At 49.6% G+C, this 25279-nt stretch overlaps 2 protein-coding genes across 3 annotated transcripts; one reads left to right on the forward strand and one right to left on the reverse strand.

Moving 5' to 3' along the window:
* Positions 1-95: 95 nt before the first annotated feature.
* Positions 96-12170, reverse strand: GID4 (GID complex subunit 4 homolog). Of its 2 annotated transcripts, XM_048867118.2 has the most exons (6): positions 11875-12170; positions 7880-7939; positions 6770-6877; positions 5741-5842; positions 4858-4988; positions 96-2899 (listed from the first exon to the last, which is right to left on the reverse strand). In XM_048867118.2, exons 1-6 carry the CDS (start codon positions 12064-12066, stop codon positions 2836-2838), a joined length of 657 nt encoding a protein of 218 aa, XP_048723075.1. In that variant the 5' UTR covers positions 12067-12170; the 3' UTR covers positions 96-2835. The 2 variants fall into 2 exon arrangements, with proteins under 2 accessions (XP_048723075.1, XP_048723074.1); XM_048867117.2 differs by lacking the exon at positions 6770-6877.
* A 543-nt stretch (positions 12171-12713) lies between these two features.
* On the forward strand, positions 12714-24036 carry ATPAF2 (ATP synthase mitochondrial F1 complex assembly factor 2). The gene is made up of 8 exons (XM_048866578.2): positions 12714-12956; positions 15952-15996; positions 16427-16572; positions 17206-17303; positions 20045-20125; positions 20702-20814; positions 22525-22640; positions 23299-24036. Exons 1-8 carry the CDS (start codon positions 12827-12829, stop codon positions 23434-23436), a joined length of 867 nt encoding a protein of 288 aa, XP_048722535.1. The 5' UTR covers positions 12714-12826; the 3' UTR covers positions 23437-24036.
* Positions 24037-25279: the final 1243 nt, after the last annotated feature.

The following is a 25279-nucleotide window of genomic DNA, read 5'->3' on the forward strand; positions in this document are numbered from 1 at the left end:
ATTCTCCAGCCATAAAGCTTGATCAGCAAGATGCAACTTGCTGTTCCTATAAAACAAGAATTGCTTTGATTTACAAACACACACACAAGCGCTCCTTAAAATACATTTCTTTTTAATTTGGACGTTGATAGCTCTGCAAAATACTTCTCCCAGTCCCTTTTCCACAATTAATCATAAATATACTCACTCTGCACCCACATTAGGTTTTTTGTAAAACTTTCACAAGACTCGAAGATCCACCCTCCGACTTACTCTCCCCAAGAAGTCTCACCTTGTTAGTTTTCTTTCACCACAATGCAACATAATTAAGAGCATTTCCTCTTAGCTTAAACAGTTTCAGAAGAAAAAAAACCCAAGCAAATCAAGGCTTTAGAGAATAAAAGCTTCTCCTTTCCTGAATGTAAGACAATCCTTTAACATTTTTTCATTCCTTTGCAACTTTTGGATTTCAGCTGAAATATGCTTTATGTGAGGGGAAAAGGAGCCCCTTCCATCCCAAATCCCTCTCAAAAACATCAAGTCTCAGTGGTTTAGGAAACACATTAGGAGAGCTTCCTGATTATTAGATGACTCCAGGGACCTCCTGCAACCTGGTTTCTGCATGTGGCCACCACAATGTTTAGAAAGTTAAAGCCTAACCATAATTGCCACAAAAATGTCATAGTGAGGGGTCGGGTATCAGTGACAATATTGCACACCGCTCCAGAGGCACAGAAACAACTAACGGATTAAAAGTATTTGCAAATTTAATTTTTGTTAAAAGGGTCTAAGGAGGCATTAGCGCAGATGGGCCTGATCAGTTTTAGTTTGGAAAACTGAGAAAAATGTTCCATTCATATTTTGTGGCCAGAACCACCACCTCTGAAATAGGACAAACCCATCCCAGTGCACAGGAGTAAGCCAGCAGCCCTTGTACTGCCAAGGTGCCTTATTCAAGTCATTGTGTCATCAGAATAGCAGACCTAGACAAGACACCTCTCACCCACCCTGTCCTCTGGCTGTTATCGGAGATCATTTCAGCATTTGTCTTCTAGCCATTTTTTAACTCCATCATTGCTATCAATCAAAACCTACAAGAAGTTCCCTCATCCTTCACCTTTTTTTAATACAACAGGTGGTTTCCCATCTAACCTTTAAGATGGAAACCGACTCCTTGCCTGTTTAGGCAACTTTTCCCAAATTTGTCTTCAAGATGGGGTACAGCTAGGATAAACAGGGCCACAGGACAAAGCTTTGAATACTATGTCACCGAGCAGGCTAAACCGGTTCATTTTCTAAAGCAAAATAAACCAAGTTCCCAATGTAGAATATACAAAGTGAGCCCACTGAGACCTGAATGCTTTCCCATTAAGGCTTGAACAATCAGCTCAGCCTCTGCAAAATACAATACGGATACTGTGAAAAGGAAAAGTTAGTTAAAAAAACAGCTTAGCACTCAATAAGTGAAGGGCTTTGCTTTTTGATTGCAAGTGGCAAACATTCTTAAAAAATGATCTGCTCTCTTGGAACAAATCTCCCTTTTCTTAATAGCTTCCCCCCCCCCCCCATAAAACAGCCAGAAAAAAGCATGGTAAGTTGTCCCACGAAAGCCCTGCACGCATAGAGCGTCATATTAAATACACAACTGATGCCAACTTTTAAAATGTCTTTAAAAAAACCTCCCCACACACATACACGCGTACACTTTGGCACACAAGCCGTAAGTTATTTCACTTGAACGTTTCAAAGTTGTAGGACAGCCACTGTTCTTTTTGTTGTTTTTCTCGTTTTGCCTGGTATAAAGATAGCAAGCAGTGATGTTGGTGGAGCACGAAGAGTAGGTACAAATGCTAAACAGTTCACTATCCTTTCTGCAATGCTGCTAAACACTTGTACCAGGATGATTTTTCCAAAGCTGCTGGTTAATTACATACATATATATAAAAACTAATGTAGACATTCACTGTTTTCAATGTGAAAACAGTAAAATGTAATTCTGAATAATTGTGCATTTGCCATAGGGTCCTTGGGAAGAGGAACCATAAAAATATTTTTTTTTTTATTAAAAGTCTTTTTTATTTTTTTACCCTTAAGTAAAGAGCAAATATACACTTAGTAAGCAGAGCTCAGATCCACTTCTACTGAGGGCCTGGAAGTCTTTACATTTAATCTATTCCCCGTGGCATATTGAGACAAAGGAACAGCTTGCAGCTCAGAAGTGGCTAGCGTTCCTGAGAGATCTACAGCTCCGGCTAACCTCATTAGCCAGTATGAGCTGGAGATTCATTAGGTCTTCAAGACTTGTCTGTCTCAGCCAAATGCTTCTGTAGAGGACTCTCCAGATCAGCAGTTCTCTCCGCTAGGCAAAGCCTCGCAAATGCATCGACACGCCCAGGCTCTGGAAGCGGCAGCGCTGTCAGAGCGACAAATGTGAACGGCCACCGTTCTTTGTATTTCAACCCATACTAGGACGTAACACGAAACCAAAAGTGCTGAGCTTATGTTTTCTTATTACTCAGAGGAAAAGGTCTTGATTCCAGCTAGGACCAAACTTCCAGAAGGGGGTCAGGAGGAATTTCAGTGATAAAGAAACTAGCTGTGCAAAAAGAAAGTGCATTTAAAGGTAGCTTTAAAACCAGATTAAAGATCAAATTGCCACTTGGCAGGAGGGAGACTCCAGCTCCTGCAGCCATGCTCCTTGGATCGGATGGGCTGACATTCATGCTTTCTTTCACAAGTCCGTTGGGCAGAAGAGAAGCGCGTGTCCCCCCCACTCCGACAGGGACACATCTCTTGTGGCAGATCACGCTCTCTCCTGCCCGTGTTGTTTTCACTTGGTATCATTCTGTCCACCTGTCATCGGAACTCATAAATGGGTGCACTGTGTTCAGGGACATGAGTTAGATTCAGAGACTGATACCTGAGAGGAAGGAAAAACAGGGAAGATAATGATAAGACACAATGAGCCATTTCCCCTTCCAACCGTTCCCTGAGCCCAGCATCTGTTCAGCTGGTTACACGTTTTAAGGATCTGACCATTCAACTTCAGAATGGAAGCAAGCTCTAAAATGTGCCTCTTCGATTGAATCCTGATTTTCAGCCCCATCACTTTGGATTGTCTACAGCTGGTTGTATTTTGCTGCAATTCACAAAACGCTTTTAAATTAACGTCTGACGCATTCATTACATCCGGAGAGAAAAAGCTGCACCCGCATCAAGGGCTCTCAAACTCTTAGACCGTTCCATTCATCGCTGTGCACACTTCCCCACCCATTCGAAATCACTTAACAGCTCTGGCCGTTGCTTACTTTCCTAATATTGCTAAAAATATAGGGCTAATAGTCTTTTCAAGCTATCTAGCAAAGGAGAGCCAGCACCCTAGGACTTGCCTGCTCACCATGGGTCCTTGGCAGAGGCTCTGCAGACTGGGAAGCACCGACCTGAATGAAACCTGACTGAAGGTTGTAACAGCAGAACTGTTAGTTACAGGAACACTCTTCACTCTCTTTTCAAAAAGTCCTCCTCCACAGATGCCTGCTTTGCAGTTGGTCCCACCCAGAGCAGACGCAGAGTGTTGAGTGCATGGAAGCTCAAGTTAGAGGAGACTAGCAGAACAAGAATTATAGGAGAGGCCAATCCTGCAGCGGTGATACTGTACTACTGTTCCCCACTCACACCGCCCCCCCAACCTCTTTTACCCTAGCATGGGAGCAAGTATGTGAGAGGCTTGTGACTTGCTAGTGCCGAGGACACAATCTTACCAAGCCCACAGGCAGCCTCCGCCCCACTGCTCAGGAGAGCACCTTACTCTGCCCCTTGCTAGATGCATGGTGGACCAAGGCCGCAGCAGTGCAGCACAGCCATGGCCAGCAGTTTGGCTCCGGAAAGAATCCCTTGCACGGTGGTTCCTCTATTCCATCCTCATGAGCTACAGATTTCTCGATAGTAAAGATGGAGGGGGGCTAGCTGTTCAGGAAGCCCGCACCTGCTGTATGTGTGGAATTACTGAAGGGGTCAAGTTAGCAGCTACTCACCACCAGGCTTGACATCAGTTATTGGGATGGTGTTACCAAGATGGGGGTATTAATGTAGGGACAGCTCTACAGCCAGTAAGAAAACCCTATTCACAGTATCTAACTGTGCCCCCAAAGCCTCAGCATTGAGCAAGAGCCAAGTCCAGGAAGCAGCCATGAGCCCATGACTTTGACCTGCTCGTGAGCCCTGCAACTAAGTGACTGACACTGGGCGTCAGCACACCATGCTAACAGGGCAAGTGGGGAAGGGAAAACATTCAAAAAGTCAGTCCTGAAGAGGTTAAAAGTGAATCGCCAGCATCACAGAGACAGTATTTTAATTTCAAGATGCCGAGTGTTCTTCGCTATACTATCATGTGTAATACAAGTCATGGCTTCCTCTCAACAGCCAGCAGCTGAAGAATGAGTCACTCGTGTAGCATACAGTAAGTATGATGCCAGACAAGCAGAAGGAGGGAAAGAAAAGCTTTTGACATGTAGCAATAGCACTTAGCAGCAATTCACCAGCAGCTGCCGAATCTCTCCACTTCAGATCTTTTGACCTCGATTTTACCGTGCTCCATGGCTAGTGACAGGTGTGTGAACGGGCAGAGCTGTCAGACAGAGCGACAAGCGTGACACCACTTTTGGTGCGGGCACCTACAGCTGACCTAACCACACACCATATAGAAACTCTCTCTCCATGCCAGCCTGAGTTTCATGCCAGGGGCTGTGAGTAGGGCTGGTGGAACATTGTTCTTTCATAGCACGGTAAGGTCCTACCTCCAATCCCAGGGCTGTGAAGTGATAGCCCGGACACCACTAGCATCCTTCAGCCTGTAGAAGGGAAGGAAGCTCCGCTTACCATTCTGAACTCCTGTGGTAGTAATAACCCTCTATAGATGCTGCAGACTTCTGGAAGCTGATGTAATAAAACCCAGCAAAGGAAGCTCCGCTGATGTCTTTGATCGTGTGATCTGGGACTAGGAACTGCTCCTGCACAAAAGATAACAAGGGTTTGTATTTAAAATGGGTTTGAACCTTTGCCTCCCAGAAGTCCTGGGGTGCACATATGCACTTGTTATAAGTCAGAGGGGTCGAGCTCTGGAAATCAATAGAGAAAGATGTCAAGTGAGTATTTTATAGCTGTGAACTCATGTTAGTCATACCAGCATGGACCAAAGGGACTATTCAGCAGGTATATAGTGACCATTGTACCCTTTCAGAAGATCTCCATTACGACAGTCTTAAAGGGACATTGTCCATTTGCAACCCAATGTTTTTAAAGAGCACATTAGAAGTCATTTCAGCTTTCACCTGCCAATTTGTGGTTTGACAATCACATTTTCCTGTTTTTAAAGACAGTGGTTTTCTCCCCTTGTAACAGCATGAAAGACCCACATAAATGGGAAGGAACAGATTTAGCTACCCAGTGGAAACAACAAAATTGGCTATACAGTGCGTCAAAAAACACACAGCCCAAAAAGTCTCTCTTATTCCTTCCAGCTACCTACATGTGCTGAGTGGTGCAGAATAACTCGACAGAAGTGCCATTTTAAAGATGTTTATGTCTCTCTCAAGCAAGGATGGACAAATCCTTAGTGCTGCTACAAACACCCCCTTCCCAGAATCTCATTCTGTATGCAGTGCCCATGCATTTCATGTTCTAAGTGTTGGCAGTTTCATACCAGCTGGCGGGGGGGGGGGGGGGGGGAGAGGAGGAAACACATCCACAGGAAGTTTTTTACCTTCCACCTCATGAAGACATAGTCCCCGTTCTTCAAATCCTCGTAATCAAAATCATCCGAGTTAAATGTTTTTGCATATTGGTAAAAGGCCTGGAATTTTCCCTGAAAGCACAGGAAAAACAAAAATCAATTCCTAGAGCACAGCTGGCTTTCAGTTAGCAGAGTTTATGAAGGGAAGAACGTGTTAGCAGGTAAGAGTCTCTGGGAACTGCACCCTGCAATGTCAGGAATAGGAATTGATGATCCAGTAGGATTTTTTGTTTTGTCTCCAGGTTTGGCAACTGCAGTGAAGATGGTAAGGGATTGCTGCTGTGACTTGCCAGCAGAGGGCCCAGTAGAAGTGGTGGCTTTTGATATGGGTGCCTGCCCTGGATCAAGGCAAGCTGGCTAGTTAGTCTGGCTTGAATCTATCACACAATAAGGCCTTACTCCAGGTGTGGTCCCATCAGCCCAGAAGATCATATCATTCGTTCTCAGGAACAGATCAGAGATTTTGGCTGGCAGCACTTGTAAAGTCTGCAAAGAAATCCTCTAGCCAAGCCACGGAAGGTCAGAACTGACATTCCTGATCTATGGGCTTGTCTACGTGGGTGATTCTTGCACAAACATAGCAGCACAGATGTCACTGCACTGCTGGAAATCACTAGTGCTGCACTTGGGTAAAGAGCGACTTTTGCCAGAGGAGCTTCCCCTAGTTTCAAACCAGCTGAGTCATGCTGGTGCCAGTCACTTTTTTCACCAGTACAGTGTGTCCACACCAGGGCTTTGCACTGGTGCAGCAACATCAGTGAAGCTACATCAGTAGGGGTGAAAAAAAGCAAAGGAAAGAATCCCTACAGGAGAAAGCAACCAGGAGAAAAGCCAAAAGAGAACTTTCCAGGCTGTCTTTGTATATCAACAACAAAGATACATCACAACAAAGCCTTAACTGTTTCTTCTTTAAAAAAACCCTCCGCATATCCCCTTTAAATAGGTAATGTGTTTGGGGTGGTTTTAGATCTCTAGTTGGTTGCCAATATGTTTAATTACCCAGTGTTTACGATCGACGTCTTCATCTGCATCCCATTTCCGCGTTAAGAAGGGGTGCTTTTTACTGATTATTTCCCCTTCAAAGAAAGTGGTAAGGGTCGGGTATTCCTAGGAGGAGGGTAAAAAAGATTAAAGATTAAGGAATTTTGCCAACAAAAAAACAAAAACCCGGGCCCTATACAGGAGAGGACACACTCAGATACTGGCGAGCATTTCAGCAAAGAATGACACATCAGCACCAAACCCCCTAAAGTGGTCGGAGAGTTTGGTCTGATGTCTCCCCTCTCTCTGCTTTGCATCTTATTTTATCCCGCTCCATACACTTCTAATGGGGTGCCCCTTCCCATCTCTCTTCCATAGCTCATTTCTTCCCTTCATCTCTCCTACACTGGTCCCCTTGCCCACAATCTGTCTGCTGACTCCCCACACCTTTAATTTGCTCCTTGAGAAGGGATCAGAGGCTATGGTGAAATTAAAGAAAAAGGTGACAGATCAGCCAAAGACAAACAGAAGAATTAGGCTGGATGGGCTTCCCCTGCTCGCGTACATTGAAACTATGGTCTATTTTAGAGTTTCACTGCATGGAAATGCTTAGTAAGCTCTACAACAGTGGTGAGCCAACGTGTATCATCAGCTGAAATAAGGAGCCTGTGTCAGGAAAAGCTTGTGAGGAAAGGAATGCAGAGGTAGAAAGAAACCGGACAATCTGTATGTTAAACCAGTCATCTTGCTGAATGCCTGAGAGGTCAGCTGTTAATACAGGCAGGTCCTACATGAAAGGTGTGGAAAGAAGAACTTCAGGAAGATCTGGCTTGTCTGGAGGTTTGGGGCAACAAAGATACACGCACAGCCAATTAACTGGTGATGGCAAACTCAGGGCCGCTTCAGCTCAGCCCTTACAGCGCTGCTATCAAGTTAAAACAATTTTTAATTAAGTTGCTACAAAACCATTGATATTTGGTTTACACTGTGTAAAAAAAAAAACAAAGGAAAGGGATGAAGGTACCCAATGGTCCTCTTAATTATGGGCTCAACCTCTCAGACTTTCATACCTTTAGCCAGAAATAGGAGAATGGAGTATAGAAAAGGAGTTTAGTAACAAGTGCTCACCTCTGTAAGGCCTTTAATCTTCAAGTATCCACAAAGATAGGAGTTTTCCATATCCACATGCTAGGATGGAGAGCACAAAATCTGTAAGTGTGTGTATCCAGGGACAAGATACCCAAGTTGGCCCAATGCCAGAGCATTTTGAGCATTGGGCCTTAAAGTCTCAGCTCTGTTAAAGATGGTACAGAACTGCATTGCCCAGGTTTGTTCATAAGTCATTTGTGCTGATCACACAGTGGTATCTGGACTCAGGAGAGAATCATTTAGAGGTATCCACTTTACCTTTTCTGAAAGCGGGCTGGGGAATGTCTTATGTGCTTTCAGCTAATTAATAATATGTTCTACTTGTATAGCACCTTCCACCCAAGGACCTCAAAATGTTTTATGAAGATGGGTAAGCATCCCTGTTTTACAGAAGGGGAAGTTGAGTTGGAAGTTAAGTGATTTGCCCAAGATCACAGCACATCAACAGAGCCAGATCTTCTGATTTGTCTGTCACCTGTTCTAACCACACGCTACCAGCAATCTAGACATCTGCGAGTGACAAAAACAGAGGGAACATCCTCAAATAATCAGATCTTTCTCTCTCTCCACCTGAAACTCTAGTTTCATCCTTGGCTTTGAGGACAAAACTGTTTGTGAATCTGTCTCCCACCACTTCCATAACATGACCTACCCCAATGAGTTCTCTCTACTTATCTGGCACTATGGCCTAGTCCCTTCTAAACAACTCCATCACTGCTGCACACAAGAGCCTTCTCTGGAACGTTTGCCATCTGGAAAAGTCTGCGTGTATCTCTCTTTAAACTGTATCTAACACATACCTGTCTCCCAATGCCTTTGTTTCTCCCCCGCCCTTTTCTTGGGCTTCTGACTGAATGTTCCATTTACTCGCCATGCAGTGTCTGAACACTGGGATACTTCCATTTCTAGAAACTTCTGCTCAGAAACCCACCAATCATCAGATCAGCTCTCAAAGCCAAACGAAGAGTTTGACAAACCCAGTCATCAAAGGTAAAGATGCATCTTTCCCATCTGTAGCAAATTAAGCGCAATCTTTCACTGCGCTTATGCAGAATAATTGTAGTTAACGCTGCCTTTCAGATGACATGCAAAACATCAGCGTTTAAGCTAAAAGACTGGGTAGTCTTTGGGGGAAGAAGAGCTGTAACGAACCTGATCACCCATAGGAGGACTCCATTGATGCTAGCTGTTCCAGGTACTCTTGTGCTGTTGACAAATGTAGCACTGTACGTGAAGATTGACAGTATGGTTTAAATGCTACTCATGTCTGCTGACCTTAGGACTTTGACATTGTTCCACAACACTAACCAATGCGTCAGGCTTCATCATAGCTCTTGTTATATAAGCCTCCAGATCTTTTGCAATCCAGCTGGAAACAGAGCTGAAACATGCAGGATGTTTTATAGCAAGAGCGTATCAGATATCTGGCTTGCCACTTACACACGACCCTACATCTCGCCAGCTCTGTCCAAAGTGATCATGCCAGTGCCTACAACTAAAAATAAAGCACAGAGAAACAATCACTCTAAATAGGAATGGGAGGGCTGCAGAGACAAGTGCTCAGTTAAAGAGATCCCTGCAGCACAGCTGGGCCCAACAGCTGCTCTTGCTTCATTCCGTTCCAGTACTGATTGCTTGGATTTGCTCTAATGCCTGGTCTACACTTACAATTGATCAACCTAGCTACCTCACTGAGAGCTGTGAAGGAATCATCCCTGAGCACCGTAGTTAAGCTGACCGAGTTCCCAGTGTAGAAGGAGCTAGGCTGACAGAAGAATTCTTCTGTCGGCTTAGGATATGCCTATACTTAAACCACTACAGTGGTATGCTGCACTGTTTCACTGTAGACACTACATCGATGGGAGGTTCAATCCACCTCCCTGAGTGGGAGTAGCTAGGTCAATGGAAGAATACTTCCATTGATCTAGCACTGGGGGTTTGGTCAGCTTAACTATATCTCAGGTGTGTGGATTTTTCATACCCCTAAGCAACACAGCTGGGTCGACCTAACGTTTACTATAGACCTGGCCTCAGCTACCGCTGCCTGCAGAGGGGGATTAACTACAGCACAGAAAACGCCTGTCGGTCGCAGTAGGAAGGGCCAACCCTATAGCACAAAGGCACAGCTGCAGCGCTGGAGCTGTGCTGTTGAAGTGTCAGTAGACACGGCTGTTGTTCCCTTGTCAGCAGGAGATCCAAATGCTTCAGAGCCAGGAACTAGACATGCACGGATTGTGAATCTCAGGGCTGGAGAGCTGAAGTCCCAGCGTGAGCCTCTCAGGGACAAACCACCTGTGGTGGCTGGAAAACCCGATGTCTGGGGCATCTTACGCCCAGATGACTAGTATGGAGTAGTTTCCTCCCCAGCCCTCCTCATGCAGGCTGGCCTGCCATGCAACTACCCACTCAGCCTATTACCCACCCACTCAGCCAGTCCCAGCTGCTTGCTTCTTCCTCGACTGAAGCTGAGGGAAGAGCCTCCAGACTAGCAAAAGGTTTTGTTCATTTATTACGTTCTACCCCCACTGCTCCATGAAGGATGAGGGGGAGACATCATTTGCTGAGCAGATTTGCTCTAGCTCATGCCGGGGCAATCTGGGGTGGGGGCCTGGTGGGTCCCAAGAGAGGTCTCACCTGCCTCGCCCAACTCAAAGGCTGTTCTTGTCTGTATTACAGCTGCCCTTGTGTTGCAGGCCTGGATTGGGGGAGCCACCTGCATCACCTCCACCTCGCAGGTGCTGCTGGCCCAAGGTACATTTAGAGCCATGAAGACCTTCCTAGGGTGGGAAGGGTCCCTAACCTCCCCTGGACATCCACCTCACAGGCACTGCCGATGCTATTTGGCCTGGGGTCCCCTCCTGATCTCTGTGAATGAAGTGTCCTACAGGCAGGGAGCTTCATGCGGAGGTCTCAGGAGGCAGTAGGTCCGGATCTGAGGAAAGGGATGCCCTGGGAGGGGGGAGTCGCATGGGTGCATGAGTGTGTGTGTTTTGGGGACAATGTAGATCCCAGTCTCTGCTAGAGAAGGTATGTGAGAGAAGGGGGTTCCTGTGGAGATCTCAGGGAGCAGGAGTCCCCATCTAAGAGAGGGACGTGCTTTAAGAGCAAATATTGCATATATAAATGTTGGATCCTGATCTTGTGAAATGAGGGGATTAGGGAAAGAGGTGCCCATGGTGTCTTTGGAGGAGGGCTCTCAGGGGGCAGTGGGTGCCTGGGCTCAGGGGGGCTAAGGTGCATGGGGGTCCACACTCTGGGGGACAGGCACCATTCTAGGCCCTGGTGGGGCAAGAGGATCCCCAAGAGGTGCTCTAGGAGAACAGGAAGGATCTCAGGAGAAAGGACTCTAAGAGGCAAGACAGAGTACTGGGGCGGATCCCGGGGGGGCAGGCGCTCAGGAAGATATATGAGAAGCACTCTAGGGTGAAGTGAGGGGCCCCAAAAGGGAGGATGATCCCAGGGGGCGCTCTCAGGGAGAGGAGCAGCGGGTGCTCTAGGGGGGACCCCTGTGGGGAGGACCTCAAGGGGTGCTATGGGGGGTTCCAGAGAGGGGGCATGGTAGGAGGACGCAGGGAGGAACCCAGGAGGGGGCAGGGATGCTCTAGGAGGTCCCCAGAGAAGGGGTGTTCTGGGGTGTCCCCAAGGGGAGGAGCCAGGAAGGGAGGCAAGGGGCACTCTGGGGATATCCGGGGAAGACCCCAGGAGGAAGTGCGGGGGGCACTCTAGGGGGGTCCCAGGAAGGGAGCAGAGGGTGCTCTAGGAGGGCCCCCTGGGGAGGACCTGGGCGGGGGGAGGACCCCGGGAGGGGCTGCAGGGGGCGCTCTCGGGGGGGGTCCCCCAGGGAGGGGGGACCTCTGTGGGGCCCCGGTGAGGCGGCGCGCTAGGGGGAGCCGGGGGAGGACCCAGGGAGCGGGCGCTAGGGGGAGCCCGGGGGGGGTCCCGAGAGGCGGGGCGGGGGATCCCCGGGGGCTCACCTGCATCACCACCTCCACCTCGTAGGCGTTGCCCTTGCTGCGCTGCTGGCCGCGGAACTTGGCCCCGCTGTAGAGCAGGGAGGTGGCGACCCCGGGCTGCGCCGTGTTGATGGGGGGCGGCGGCACCAGGCTGGCGGCGGCCCCGCGGCCCCGGGCTCCCCCCGGGCAGCAGCACTCGCTCCGCACCGGCATCTCGGGGGGGTCCCCGGGCGCCAGCGTGACTCGGGCTGCGGGGAGCCGGCCCGGCCGCCTGACCGACCCGGGAACTCGCCGGCTGCCCCCGCCGCCCGCCTCAGGGCCTCCCAGCGGCGCCTCCGCACACTCTGATTGGCCCAGCGGGCTCGGCGGGGGGCGGGGCGCCGTGCCCATTGGTCTAGTGGCGTCACGTGGGGGCGGCTGCAGTGCCCCCTGGGTCTCGTAGTTTACTGTAGGTCCGGGTGACGGTGCAGGCGGAGGGACAAAATAGCGATTATGATGCTGATTGGACGTGGGTGAGCAAGATGGCGGCGCCCAGAGGCAGGGCGGTTCGCCGAGTCGCGGGAGTGAGGGGGAGGCGGCTGTCCCTCCAGCCGCGTCCCTGCGGCCCCTGTCGGGAGCGGGAGACGGGCCCAGAGCCCTTATATACTCTATAGGGTTTCGCAGGGGATTCCGCGGGGTTCTCCCCTCCTCGCTTTGGGGCCCACTCATCCCGGCGGGGGCGGGGGCGCTGATCCCGGCGGGGGCGGTTCTTTTTGGGGGGGGGGGCACTGATCTCGGCCGGGGAGCTCTTGGGGGGGGCGGCGTTGACCCCGGTTGGGGGGCTTTTGGGGGTGGGCATTGATCCCAGCCTGGGGCTTTGGGGGGGACGGGGACGGGCATTGATCCCGGGGGGGCGGTCCCGAGTCGTGAGGAGCCCAGGTCTTTAACAGGGCCCGGTCGTCCCCATCTTGCGGTTGCTCGCTGCCTCCCCAGAATGTGGCGCAGTTGTCAGCGGCTGTTCTGCGCCAGGTCGCCCCAGGCCCCACGGCTGTGCCCGGCCCCCCCTGTTGGGGGCCCGAGCCTTTCACTGCCGGGCACGGCACGGACGTACACGCCACCAACAGGTGAGGACAAAGCTGGACAGCGATCCTGCTGCACACGCGGCGGATTTCAACACGGTTATTTCCAGGTGGCAGGGACGTTCATCAGGGGTGGATTTAGCCCGTCCTAAAAGCTGGCTGTGACCACGGTTTATGAGAGGGGCCTGATCCCCTATTTATAGAGCAGGGCAGGCCCAACATTTGAAGCAGTAGTTGTGGAGACCCAGGTTTTTCAAGCCTGATGATGAACATTTATTATTCACGTATGTGCAGGCTGCTGCAGGGGAAAAAGAAAACTACACCCCTGTCCCAGAGAGCTTGAAGTCTAATGCCTCATGCCTGTTGCTGACCGTGTGTGAGTCTGCGGCTCTGCCTGCCTAGGGCCTCACAGATGCAGCAGTTCTGTTTTAGGTTCTGCTGTGACCTCAGTCACCACAGTAGCTGAGTACCTCACATTGTTTAATTTATTCTTTCTCACAACCCCCCTGTAAGGCTGGGCAGTGCTGTGATTCCCCACTTAAAAGACAGAGAACGGAGGGACAGAGAACCTGAGGTCACACACAAAGTCTGTGGCAGAGCAGCAAATCAAATCCAGGTCTCCTGAGTCACAGGCTAACACCTCCACCACTAGTCCATCCTTTCTTAGTTGTAGAAGTGACGCTTTAAACATTTTTCCCCTGTGGTTTCAGTAGTTTGTACAAGGATGGTGAAATTTGACCCTTTGTTTCTCACAAGCCAAAACCCTGAACTTGCAATGAAATGCATGTCTTTCAGTCCCATTAAAACAGGACTAGGGAGGGTGTCTTTTTGCAGGATGAAAGTTGTGGGCGCATGCTTTTATAGTCCTAACAACATGGCATTCTTTAAGTCCCTTGATCCTGCAACTGTCTTGGTCTGGGCAGACTCCCTTTGCCTTCACTGGGACTCTGGAAATCCAGGGGCCTGCGTGTGCAGTCAGATGTAGGAATGGAGCCATAGTCCAGGCCCAGTTTGTCACTACCGTAAGGGCAAGGGTTTGGAGAGGTAGCCCATTCTCCCTGCTTTGTGTGGGAAATGGGTCCAGGTGTCTGTCTATCTCTGTAAGTGGCCCAGTCCCCGTGTTAACACAGCCTCAGAACTGGATCCACAGCACAGGCACGTAGCTCCCAGTTTGGAACTTGTTTACCTGCTGTTGCTCTGCATGTCCTCAAAGAGCCGGTCTTCCTATGTTAATTTAGTACTACATTATAAAGCCAGAAGGAACCACTGTGATCATCTAGTCTGGCCTCCTGCGTAACACAGGCCCTAGGATTCCCTTGAATTCATTCATTAACATTGACCGTGGTTTTTGTTTGGGACGGGGAATACTGTGGGTGTGACGGCGACGGCTGTTAGTGCAGGGATCTAGCTGTGTTACGTGTGGGCGCAGTCAGGGAATTAGCAGGTGCCATTCATGCCATTTCAAAGTCTATTGGTTGTGCCTGGCAACAGTGCAGGTGCCAAATGGAAACGGCTTCTAAAAACGGGGCCCTGTAACCCCTAGCAGTAGATTTGCTATTGCACCAGATTGGCATCAGACGGGTGCAGCTGGGAGGGAGATCCTCAGTTTAAAGGCCTGGGGAAGAGCAAAGAGATCATTGCTTCCCCAGTATATTAAATTGCACGCTGCAGTATACATCTACATGAACGCAGGTTTGTGCGTTGTGGGCAATGCTCCTGGATCCAGCCAGAGAGCATTCAGGGCAGAACGACAGGCTAGCTTGTTGCTGTAATTTAGGGGCTATTCTAGACTCAGGCACATCGTCGGCTTCCGTCTGAAATCACACCCGAGGGAGCTGTTTTAAAGCTGGCTGGATATTGGTGACCCACCTAAGCTGCATGGGAATTGTAGCTCCTGCTGATTGGAGTTGCTGCATCTCTCCAGCAGGTGCAACAGCTTTGACCAGCTGCGAAAAGCTCCTGACAGGTCACTGGAACACTGGGGTGACAGCAAATGACACGTTAGTGCCAGGGGTTTTTTTTTTGTTTGTTTGTTTGTTTGGGGTTTTTTTTGGTGGTGGGTTTAGTTAGGAACGGATCAGCTAACTGGAGAGAAAAGGGCAGGGGAGAAGAGGGGCCGGTGTGGAGGGAAGCAGGTAAAGAGACTGGGAGAGCTGGTTGGAACAGTTGATCAGCACTGGGCACAGATCGTCCAGTCAAAATTGCTGCAAATTCTCTGAGTGTCCTGCTTTGGCTTCTTCTGCCCTGATCAGCTGGAGTCTCTGGCTCCTCCTCCTTGCAGGTGTCCCCCAAGGCCACCTGGTGTAGAGAGGAGAAGCAGCATCTGGTCCTAGTGCCCCAGAGTAAACAGCATTTGAAAGCTATATGTAGAAAAAGATCAGGAGGAGTGTGTAATATGCCGACACCGTATTCCTCTGTTCAATACATGGGACAAGGATTGCTTTTACATGGGACATGGGGGGCGGGAGGGAGGGATGGAGGGGAAGAATGGTGCTATAAGTTGGGTGTCTCCCTTCTACCTGGGCACAGTTGGCACTTAGGAAGTGGGTGGGGGGAGGGGTTAAAACTAGAATGGATGACCAAGATGTATCTCTGGGGTGACTCTTTGGCTTCAGTGGGCTCACAGCGGGGCTGAGCCTGGCTCATTACTAAGCCAAATGAGCCATAACACCCTTGTCAAGGTCATGCCCATTGCTTTGTATATGGGTGCCGCACAACAGGCGTGAGACTACAGCTGGGCGCAGCATGCTAGGGGGAAGCAGCTGCTCTGCTTAAAGAGGGGCCCCTGGTTCATGGTGAGCCCTCTCCCAGGACAGGCCTCACACCAAAGCCCTGAGGCAGGTCCAGAGGGACTCAGGCACATGGGCTAGTTTAGAGGGACTCTGAACCAGCAAGTTCTGAGATGGGAGGGAGGCCAGCTGTGCCATGCTCAGCACTGCCGAGGAGAGCCGGTATGTCAGATCTGCAGTGAGTGGGGATGAGGAGAGGGGCTTGACTGTTGTTCTTGCTGTTTTCTGAGTATATTAATTCCCCCCCCCAGAAAGGAAGAGGTTTTACCAGAACGTTAGCATCTCCCAAGGCGAAGGTGAGTGCTTCTGCCAGGAGTCTGGCCGGGTGTCCGCCGCGTTGCCGTTTGTGTGACAGCCGGGCATAGGGAAGGGTGGTTATGGAACGCGGGCCCTGCCTTCCGGCAGATGCTGCCCAGGCCTGGAAATCAGACCTTGAGAGCTAGCTTTGTGCCCAAACCTGGTTTGCCCTTTCCCCATTGGCTGGCAAAACCATGGGAAGGGAAATGGCTTCCAAGAATGGTTCTTGGAAATTCTTTTCTGGTAGAGCGGGGCCCCTAAGACCTTCAGTGGGGAGACTCCTGGGCCAGGTGTATCACTGGCATTGCCCGGGGATGAGTTTGCTCCCCTCAGCTTTATCTCTGAATCTGCCCCCTGCCTGGGGGTTGCATGTGAATCCCTCGTGTGCTTTACCCTGGAATCCCGCTGGGTTTCTAATCTGATCCCCAGGTGGCTTTGAAATAAACCTGGACCACAGGAAGCTGAAAACGCCCCAGGCCAAACTCTTCACTGTCCCCAGTGAGGCCCTGGCTATTGCTGTTGCTACGGAATGGGATTCCCAGCAGGACACCATCAAGTCCTACACCATGCATCTGGTGAGCGCTGTGGGCTTTGGTGGAAGGGGAGGCTCCATAGTGAGCCTCGAGGTGGGAAGGAATCTAACATGTGGTTTCACTGGGCCACTGCTATGGACAGCCTCATCTTGGATAAAGATGGAGCATAGCATGCTGGGAGCTGTAGTCTGTGCAGGCCCCATCGCTGAGCTAAATACATAAACTAGATTGATGTATAAAGGGGCTAAGTCTAGTTTTTTTTTTTACACATTCTTGGCTTTTGCCTGACCCACAGTGCTGGGGCAAAGCGCGCCTCACCTGTTAGCAGCTACTGGGTCTAACCCTAGGGTTAAAAACTTCCCCCTAACATGGGCCAAACTCCCATGTGAATGGAACCTGACTTGCAGCTGGAAATGCTTCTCATCCAGATTATTTTACCCCAAGTCCTCCAGCGTGCTCCCGTCCTGTCATTGCTCATGGGAGCACTGTGTTTATGGGCCTGATCCAAAGCTGGGAAGATTCCCGTCTTCAGTGGGCTTGGACTCATTAACCTCCCGGGCTAGGCTTTGTGTCACTATAGCTTAATCAGTCACTAGCACGATAAGGATTCTTTAGCTGTTGTCTGGGACCTTGTAAAATCAGAGCTGGCTGGTGTAACTGCCTTTTGTTTTGCAGACCACATTGTGCAACACAGCTTTGGACAACCCATCTCAGCGAAACAAAGATCAGATAATCAGAGCAGCTGTAAAGTTCCTGGAGACAGACACTGTTTGGTAGGGGACTGTCTGGGCTTGCATTTCACTAGGGAAACCTCTGGCTTAGAAACCAGGGCAGTCTCATTGCCTTATTATGGGTTATTGCATCTTCCAGCTGGGCAGACTGGACGGGTGTCTAGAGGTTTGGAAACACATTAAGCTGGGTGACTAGTTGGCACAAATGCAGCCTTTGGGACAAATGCCCTGGCTTGAACAATGCCTCTGCCCTTCTCTTTCTGTAGAGGTGCAGCCCCGGCAATGACTCCAGTGAGTAGTACGTCCCCTTGAGCCTAGCAGCCAACGTGGATCAGAGGACGGGCCCCTTCTAAAAGGGGACCAGCACAGAGCCACTCCTTAGGGGTAGAGAAGCACAACACACTCATAGTGTCAACACAGTGTCACCCCCTCTCCTCCAAACTCATGAACCCCAGGGAGATTTCACCCCCTGTACGGGGGTGCCAGTTCAGCCCGGGTGTGATGGGGTTCAGCTCCATTGAGACTTTACCCTAGGCCTGAATTGCTCCCCACAAGATGTTGCTCTCTGTAAGTATTTGGCCGTGCAAGCGCCTTGGATTTAGCTATACGGAGCATGGCAGTTTCTGTGCTGGGCCTTAACACCTGGTTTGCTCTAGAATTCCTTTCTGCTGTATTTTATTTTTTCACTGAACCCATCGGCCTGCCCCGTTGAACTCCAGGAGCTCTGACTAAGGGATCAGAACTGTCTTTGGCCTTTAGGGGTATGTCTACACTGCAAAGAAAGGTTTCAGAGTAACAGCCGTGTTAGTCTGTATTCGCAAAAAGAAAAGGAGTACTTGTGGCACCTTAGAGACTAACCAATTTATTTGAGCATGAGCTTTCGTGAGCTACAGCTCACTTCATCGGATGCATACCGTGGAAACTGCAGCAGACTTTATATATACACAGAGAATATGAAACAATACCTCCTCCCACCCCACTGTCCTGCTGGTAATAGCTTATCTAAAGTGATCATCAGGCAACAGTTATCATTGATAATTGATAATCAGTTATCAATGATCTAAAGTGATCACTGGCAACAAAGCCCGTTGCCAATTGTGCCCACATATCTATTCAGGGGACACCATCACAGGGCCTAATAACATCAGCCACACTATCAGAGGCTCGTTCACCTGCACATCCACCAATGTGATATATGCCATCATGTGCCAGCAATGCCCCTCTGCCATGTACATTGGTCAAACTGGACAGTCTCTGCGTAAAAGAATAAATGGACACAAATCAGATGTCAAGAATTATAACATTCATAAACCAGTCGGAGAACACTTCAATCTCTCTGGTCACGTAATCACAGACATGAAGGTCGCTATCTTAAAACAAAAAAACTTCAAATCCAGACTCCAGCGAGAAACTGCTGAATTGGAATTCATTTGCAAATTGGATACTATTAATTTAGGCTTAAATAGAGACTGGGAGTGGCTAAGTCATTATGCAAGGTAGCCTATTTCCTCTTGTTTTTTCCTACCCCCCCCCCCCCCCCCAGATATTCTGGTTTAACTTGGATTTAAACTTGGAGAGTGGTCAGTTTGGATGAGCTATTACCAGCAGGAGAGTGAGTTTGTGTGTGTATGGGGGTGGGGGGGATGTGAGAAAACCTGGATTTGTGCAGGAAATAGCCCAACTTGATTATCATGCACATTGTGTAGAGTTGTCACTTTGGATGGGCTAACACCAGCAGGAGAGTGAATTTGTGTGGGGGGGTGGAGGGTGAGAAAACCTGGATTTGTGCTGGAAATGGCCCAACCTGATGATCACTTTAGATAAGCTATTACCAGCAGGACAGTGGGGTGGGAGGAGGTATTGTTTCATATTCTCTGTGTATATATAAAGTCTGCTGCAGTTTCCACGGTATGCATCCGATGAAGTGAGCTGTAGCTCACGAAAGCTCATGCTCAAATAAATTGGTTAGTCTCTAAGGTGCCACAAGTACTCCTTTTCTTACTGCAAAGAAAAACTTTGGTGCCGAGTCTCTGAGCCCAGATCAATTGACTTGGGCTCATGCTGCGGGGCTACAAATAGCCGTGTAGTTGCTCAAGCTGGAGCATGGGCTCTGAGACCCTCCCCCCTTGCCAGGTTTTGTGGAAGTATTTTTTAAAACAGATAACTAACAAGTTCGTGCTTCAGGGGTCAGTGCCCCTGCTCTGACCACTGGACAGCACTTAATCCCACTGCCAATTTAGGGCCTGATCCAGTGCTCACTGAGGTCAACTACTGGCCCATTTGATAGTGGACAAGTCTATGGCCTTCCCTACGCCTCAGTTTCCCCATCTGTAAAACTGACTCGCCTTTGGTCAAAGTGCTTTGCAGCCTGTGGCTGCAGAGGTCTCTCGTGGTGTGAAGCAGAACTGTAGGCCGGCACTCCGCCCTCACGGTTATTTCAGGAGGGCACAGGCACAGACCTGGAAGTGATATCACAGCATCAGGCCCTAAATGTGGGCAGGGCTGTGGGAGCAGCATCGCTCCTTACAGGGATCAAGAGCTGGCTGGTGGTCTGTCCAGCAGAGGGCTCTGGATCTGTGGGAGGGTCGTCAATGGAAGCTCTTCCTTTCCGTAGCCGGCAGCATACGCATTGAAGCTTATGGTCGGTACCTGCTCTTCAAATACTGGACTCCCCTTGCCATCCCTGAAACAGGCTTAGCTGCCCGGTAGGTTTGCTCCACGTACTGCGTGAAGAAGGCCAATGATTTGTTGGTGAAGGTTGTTTTCTTGTTGCAATGTTCTAGCTACAGGGTGGAGGAGCCAGCCGGCCTAGTAGAACTGCAGAAGAATGAGTGGGATCCCATGATCGAGTGGGCTGAGAAAAGGTAAGAAGTCAAAGACTTTTCCCTTCTCGTTGCTAGCTGCCCTCTCTGTGGTATTCCGAGGGTGCTCGTCACTGCACTATCCGAAGACCAATCATGCTGGTGACAGTTTAGTTCACGAGCTATTCTGGGGCCAGCCCGTTGGGCTATGGAAAGAGGCACTGAGGAGGCTTTGGAGGGCAGAGACTGTACCTAAGGGGTGTCAAGTCTCCAGCAGCGAGGAGCTGCTGTTGGCCAGGCTCCAGCGTGATGTCTTGGAGATCCTTCATGGTGTTTCTCATCCCATTGAGGAGGAAGGGAATTAGGCTTGTAAATTCCATAAGCAAGACCAGATGTTGCTGCACATACACCATTGCACTGACTGGCTCTGTGAATGAATTAGAGCAGTGCAGTGTGGGTGGAAAATGTCCCCACATAGACCCCCCAGGGACAAAAGCAGGTATAACCCCAGCCAACATCAGTGAGGGTTGTATCTGCTTACGCCAGGGCTAAATTTAGCCAGAGTCTTGCTTCATAATGATACTGAGGCTCACGTCTCACCGACCAATCGTTTGTCTGGTACCATCTAACTCATTTCAGGTACAACGTGGAGATCGGCTCCTCTACTAGCATCATGGGACCCAACATCCCAGCCAGGACCAAGGACACTTTCACCAGCCATTTGGCATCTTACAACATGTGGGCACTGCAAGGTACTGAGGACGACTTATCTGGTGTGTCCATCCATCCCGAGTTCACGAAGCACCGTTAGCACATATACGCCTTTTCCTCTCTCGCAGCAGTGACCAGCACAACACAAACATTTAGGGGAAGGAAGGGAGACTTTAAATCAACAGGGGGAAAACAAAGGGGGATTGTAGTTTAAAATAAATGAATCCAAGCTAGACCTTTAGTTCTAGCTCTGTATGGCAGGGGCTCTCTTCGTTGTACAGTGTCTTGTTGTATTAGGCCCTGATTCTCTCAGAACTACTGATATTTATTTTTTCCTTAACGTGACATTTTCAGGTGATTTCGGTCCAAAATTTAGGCTTTGTTACCAAGAAAAGGGGTTTGAAACCCCAAATGCACAGAAACAATTTTATGGTTTTGTGACTCCCCCTCCCCCAGTAAACAAAAACCCCTTGAGTTTAAATTTAAAATGTAAGAGCTGTGGTTATTGGCAGCCCAGTTGTTCTTCTCTTGTGAAACTGAAGGAGATCCAGAAAGTGAATCTGACTGGAAATGAAGGTGAAACTAACTAATCTGTTCTCATTGCTCATCCTCCTTGAAGCACAAGATGTGAATAAACAGCAAAAATGGTGAAAAGCGCCCAAGACTTTAAAAAATTCTTCCAGTTCAGTGGTAAATATTTTAAAACAGATTTTTACCCCGACACGTCCCTTCTTTATTCCTTGTGTCATTCTCCTTTCAAAACAAAAATGTTTTAAACAAAGTTGATTAGAAACGGCTTTGGAGCTGTGCTCTGGCTCCGCTCCAGCTCCAGGCAAAAACCTGCAGCTCCACTGCTCTGGAGCTTCTCCGCAGGCTCCGGTCCAAAGCCCTGACTAGAAACCCACCAGAATCCCTGGCTACCTCGTCAGAAGACAATGAGACACTGAATTCCTAGTAGAAAAGTGTGCTCTCTGTTCTGATTTCAGGGCCTCCTCAATCCTTCCTGCAAACATTTCTGGTCGCCTTTTGTTTACAGCTTGTGTTTAGGGTAAGGTCGGGGGTGCTTCTTTTAGTTGATTGGTTGGTATTTTGGCACGTCTGTCTTCAGCTGGGGACGGCAAGGCCACAGGCACCAGCTGTTGTATTCCTGGGCAGTCAGTTGACTATCAATCCCCAATCTGGCCTTGACTCTAGCTGATCACTTAGCTCAGATTGAGCATGAATCATGCTTCGTCTCCTCCCCTTGCCCTGTACATGGCCCTAGTTTTTAGTGGCGCTCAGCACCTCCAGCTGTCACAAATGCTCATCATCTCCGCAGATCAAGCCCCTTTTTCTCTCTCTCCCTTTCCTGGATGGTTGTGTGTGTTCTCTGATCTCATCCCCAGCTCTTCAGCGATAGGATGTGAGCTCTACCATTCTGCAGAAGGGAATCCTTCCAAATTTGTATCCAGTGGTGTGGCATTATTACATTACAAGGGTGTGTTTCAGAATGAGAGAAAGTGGTTTGCAGTCAGAGATGCAGCCATTTGCATCACAGTAACAATGGATCCTGAGTAGCAACAGAAATTTCATGTGTATTAACTGTGGACTTGACTCTGTCGAGTGCATTGATCCAAGGTGTGGGGGATCATCTACCCATCTGATCCTGCCGAACATGTTATGCCCTGGCTGCGCCTTCAGAAGGTGTGAAGAATCCGACATGATTTTGTATAAATACCGTGGTTCACGTTTGCTATTTTCCCCCTTCCCAGGTATAGAATATGTGATCACACAATTGAAATCTCTGATTCTGTCCATGGGACTGATTGACAGACACATTCCGGTCGAAAAAGCTGTGCTGTTGTCTCGCCTGGAGGAAGAATTCCAGGTAAAGTATGTTCCAGAGCAACCCTAGGATTCAAATAGCGATAATCTCAGCGAGAGAAGTGATCTCCTAGCACAAACGACTGGCCACAGAACTGCCTGCTATTACAGGAGACAGTCACTGCACCAGGCTGCCTCTGGTCAATACAGTATGAGTGGTCAGCCACGCAAGTCACATGAGGAACAGCCGAAGGCGCTTTGAGTCCAACCTGCTGAGGGCTGTGGATTTCTTTTACAGAAGCTGGACTGCTCTTTTTTGGCCCTCCTCTAGCCTGCAGTGCAAAGCCAAGGAATGGTCTTGATTCTTTGTATTGGCCAGGCCTAAGCATTTTGCCAAGGACTAAGCTAATGCTAACGCGATGGTTGTGAACAGAAAAGGTTCTGTCCTTGCACCAAACCATCCTTGACCCAAAGTCCAGTGAAGTTAATGGAAGTCTGACTTGAATGAGCTTTGGATCAGGCCCTAATACGTTGCCCTCTGCAGCCCCTTTCACCTGAGGGTCTCCAAACGCAGGGCAGGCACTGGTTACTGAGGCTTTGTGCCACTCCTGGGAGGTATTATCTCTGTTTTACAGACAGAAAAGTGGAGGCCAAGACGTTCTGAAGTTCAAACCCCTTTCTAATTAACTCTTGAGTGAGCTGATTGTTCTCTCTTCTCTCAGATCCAGCATTGGGGCAACGTGGAGTGGGCCCACGACTATGACCTGTACGAGCTGCGTGCCCGCACGGCCGCCGGGACCCTCTTTGCTCACCTTTGTTCAGAGAGCTCAACTGTGAAACACAAGCTGCTTCAGGACTGAGGCTCTGGGGAGTGACGCGTCAGGCAGAGCCGGAGAACGCCCAGTACAGATTACAAATGCAGCCTGGTGAATTGGAGCCATTGGCCGGCAATCAGCACCTACCAGCGTGGTGACTTAGCACTGAGAGGGCCATGACTTTATAATGATTCCTAGCGGAGGCACTTCTTCCCTAGCTTGGCTAGTGCTGGAGGGTGCCAGTGACTCTCAGCAGCCCTGACTTTTGTTACAAAGGCAGTACAGTCTGAGCTCCCTTCAGCCCCAATTCAAGGCCGTGTCCCTGGCTGTAGCTCAGCCAGTGTTTATGATCACTCAGAAGGGTCTACATTCTAGCTAGTCTACATTCTACCCTCCAAGGCTCCCAACCGTGGGACCAGAACCCCAGCAAAAGGGCTTCGGTAAGGCTAGGCATACACTCTAGCATAGGTCTCATCTTGGCATCTGCCTGCCCATGGCCCACGTTTGTTGCTAAAATCCAAAGTCATATCCCTGGAGACAAGACCCAGCTGTACCTGTTCCTCGCGCAGTAATGTGCTTCTGCCCCTGTGCAAAGCTGGGCTCAATCCCAGTTTGATTAAAGGCGTCTCTTGCTAGATACTGGAAGTCAGTGCATGTGGTCAGTTATTTTGTACTTCCCCACCGCACTGTGGGATGTGCGCTGCCTCTCTGCCCAAGAGCGCCCAGACAGCAGCAGAGCCATCGCTGATTGACCTGTCTGCTCCCTCGTCTGTGTCCCTCTGCCTGAGGATCTCCATGCTCTGCTCTGTCGCAAGCACCGGCCTGCCCGCCTGCCAAGGACCAGACGGGAGCTCCCCCTTGTTTTTGGACTAATTCTAATTCCCCAACTGTCTGAGGCACTGATCCTGCAAAGGCTTATGCACATGCTCAACTCTGAACTTGGAGCAAACCCACTGACTTCAGTGGGTCTCCTAATGCATAATATGTATTGAGCAGGCACGTATGACTTGTGGGATCAATGCCTATGCCTCACCCAGCAAGCCTGTGCTGTAAAGTTCTGATCTAACCTGCCAAACACCCCTGAACGTGGGGGAGAGAGGCCCCTGGGCTTTCATTTAGGCTTGTCTCTGAAGACTTCAGACTCTTAAAGGAAAAGAAAATATCAGCTGGGCAGTTGTTATGAAAACCTCCTATGAGCACGACCACCCCTGGAATCCTCATTTAGAATCAGTTTCATTTCCAGTTAACACTCGGGGGAATCAGTAGCATCAGGCATTTTCATAAGTGACCACAGACTTGGGGCCCCTTCATTTCTGGGCGCCCAACTACACATGTAGGGCTTGACCTTCCAGAGGGGCTGAGCACCCGCAGATCCGATTGATTTCAATTGGAGCCACGAGTGCTCAGCTCTGCCGAAAAGCCGGAGCCCATGTGCAGCCAGTTGGTGCCGTTTCTCAGTGAGCAGGCATGGTGTTAGCAATGACCGGAGGAGAGCCTGCTCTCAAACCAGCCCAAGGGAGGACAGGGTTTTGTCAGCTGAACCAGAGCAACTTCCATCAGCCCATGGGAAGGGCTGGAAAATTTGCCAGGAAAGGAGGAGTGGAAGTCTGAGTATTTGGCCCTTTCCCAAACTGTGCACAGCCACATCCGTTCCACAAACATGGGTTTCCCTTCTTCCCCCCCTTCAGTGCCCTGCCTCCAGCAAGAAAGGAGTCTGAGCTCCCTGCCAAGCAAACGGAGCAGCTGCTGCTGAGCGAGGAGGGAAATTAATGACTCGGCCCTGAGAAGCTTCTGCAGAATCATTGGTCTCCCTCCCTGCTGGTCAGAGGCCACTCCGGGCACGCTGCAGGAAGCTGCCTTAGTATGGGGCAGAGCCTCAAACCTCAGG

This window comes from Caretta caretta, chromosome 10 (assembly GCF_965140235.1).
Source record: "Caretta caretta isolate rCarCar2 chromosome 10, rCarCar1.hap1, whole genome shotgun sequence".
In the NCBI taxonomy this organism is placed as follows: domain Eukaryota; kingdom Metazoa; phylum Chordata; order Testudines; family Cheloniidae; genus Caretta; species Caretta caretta.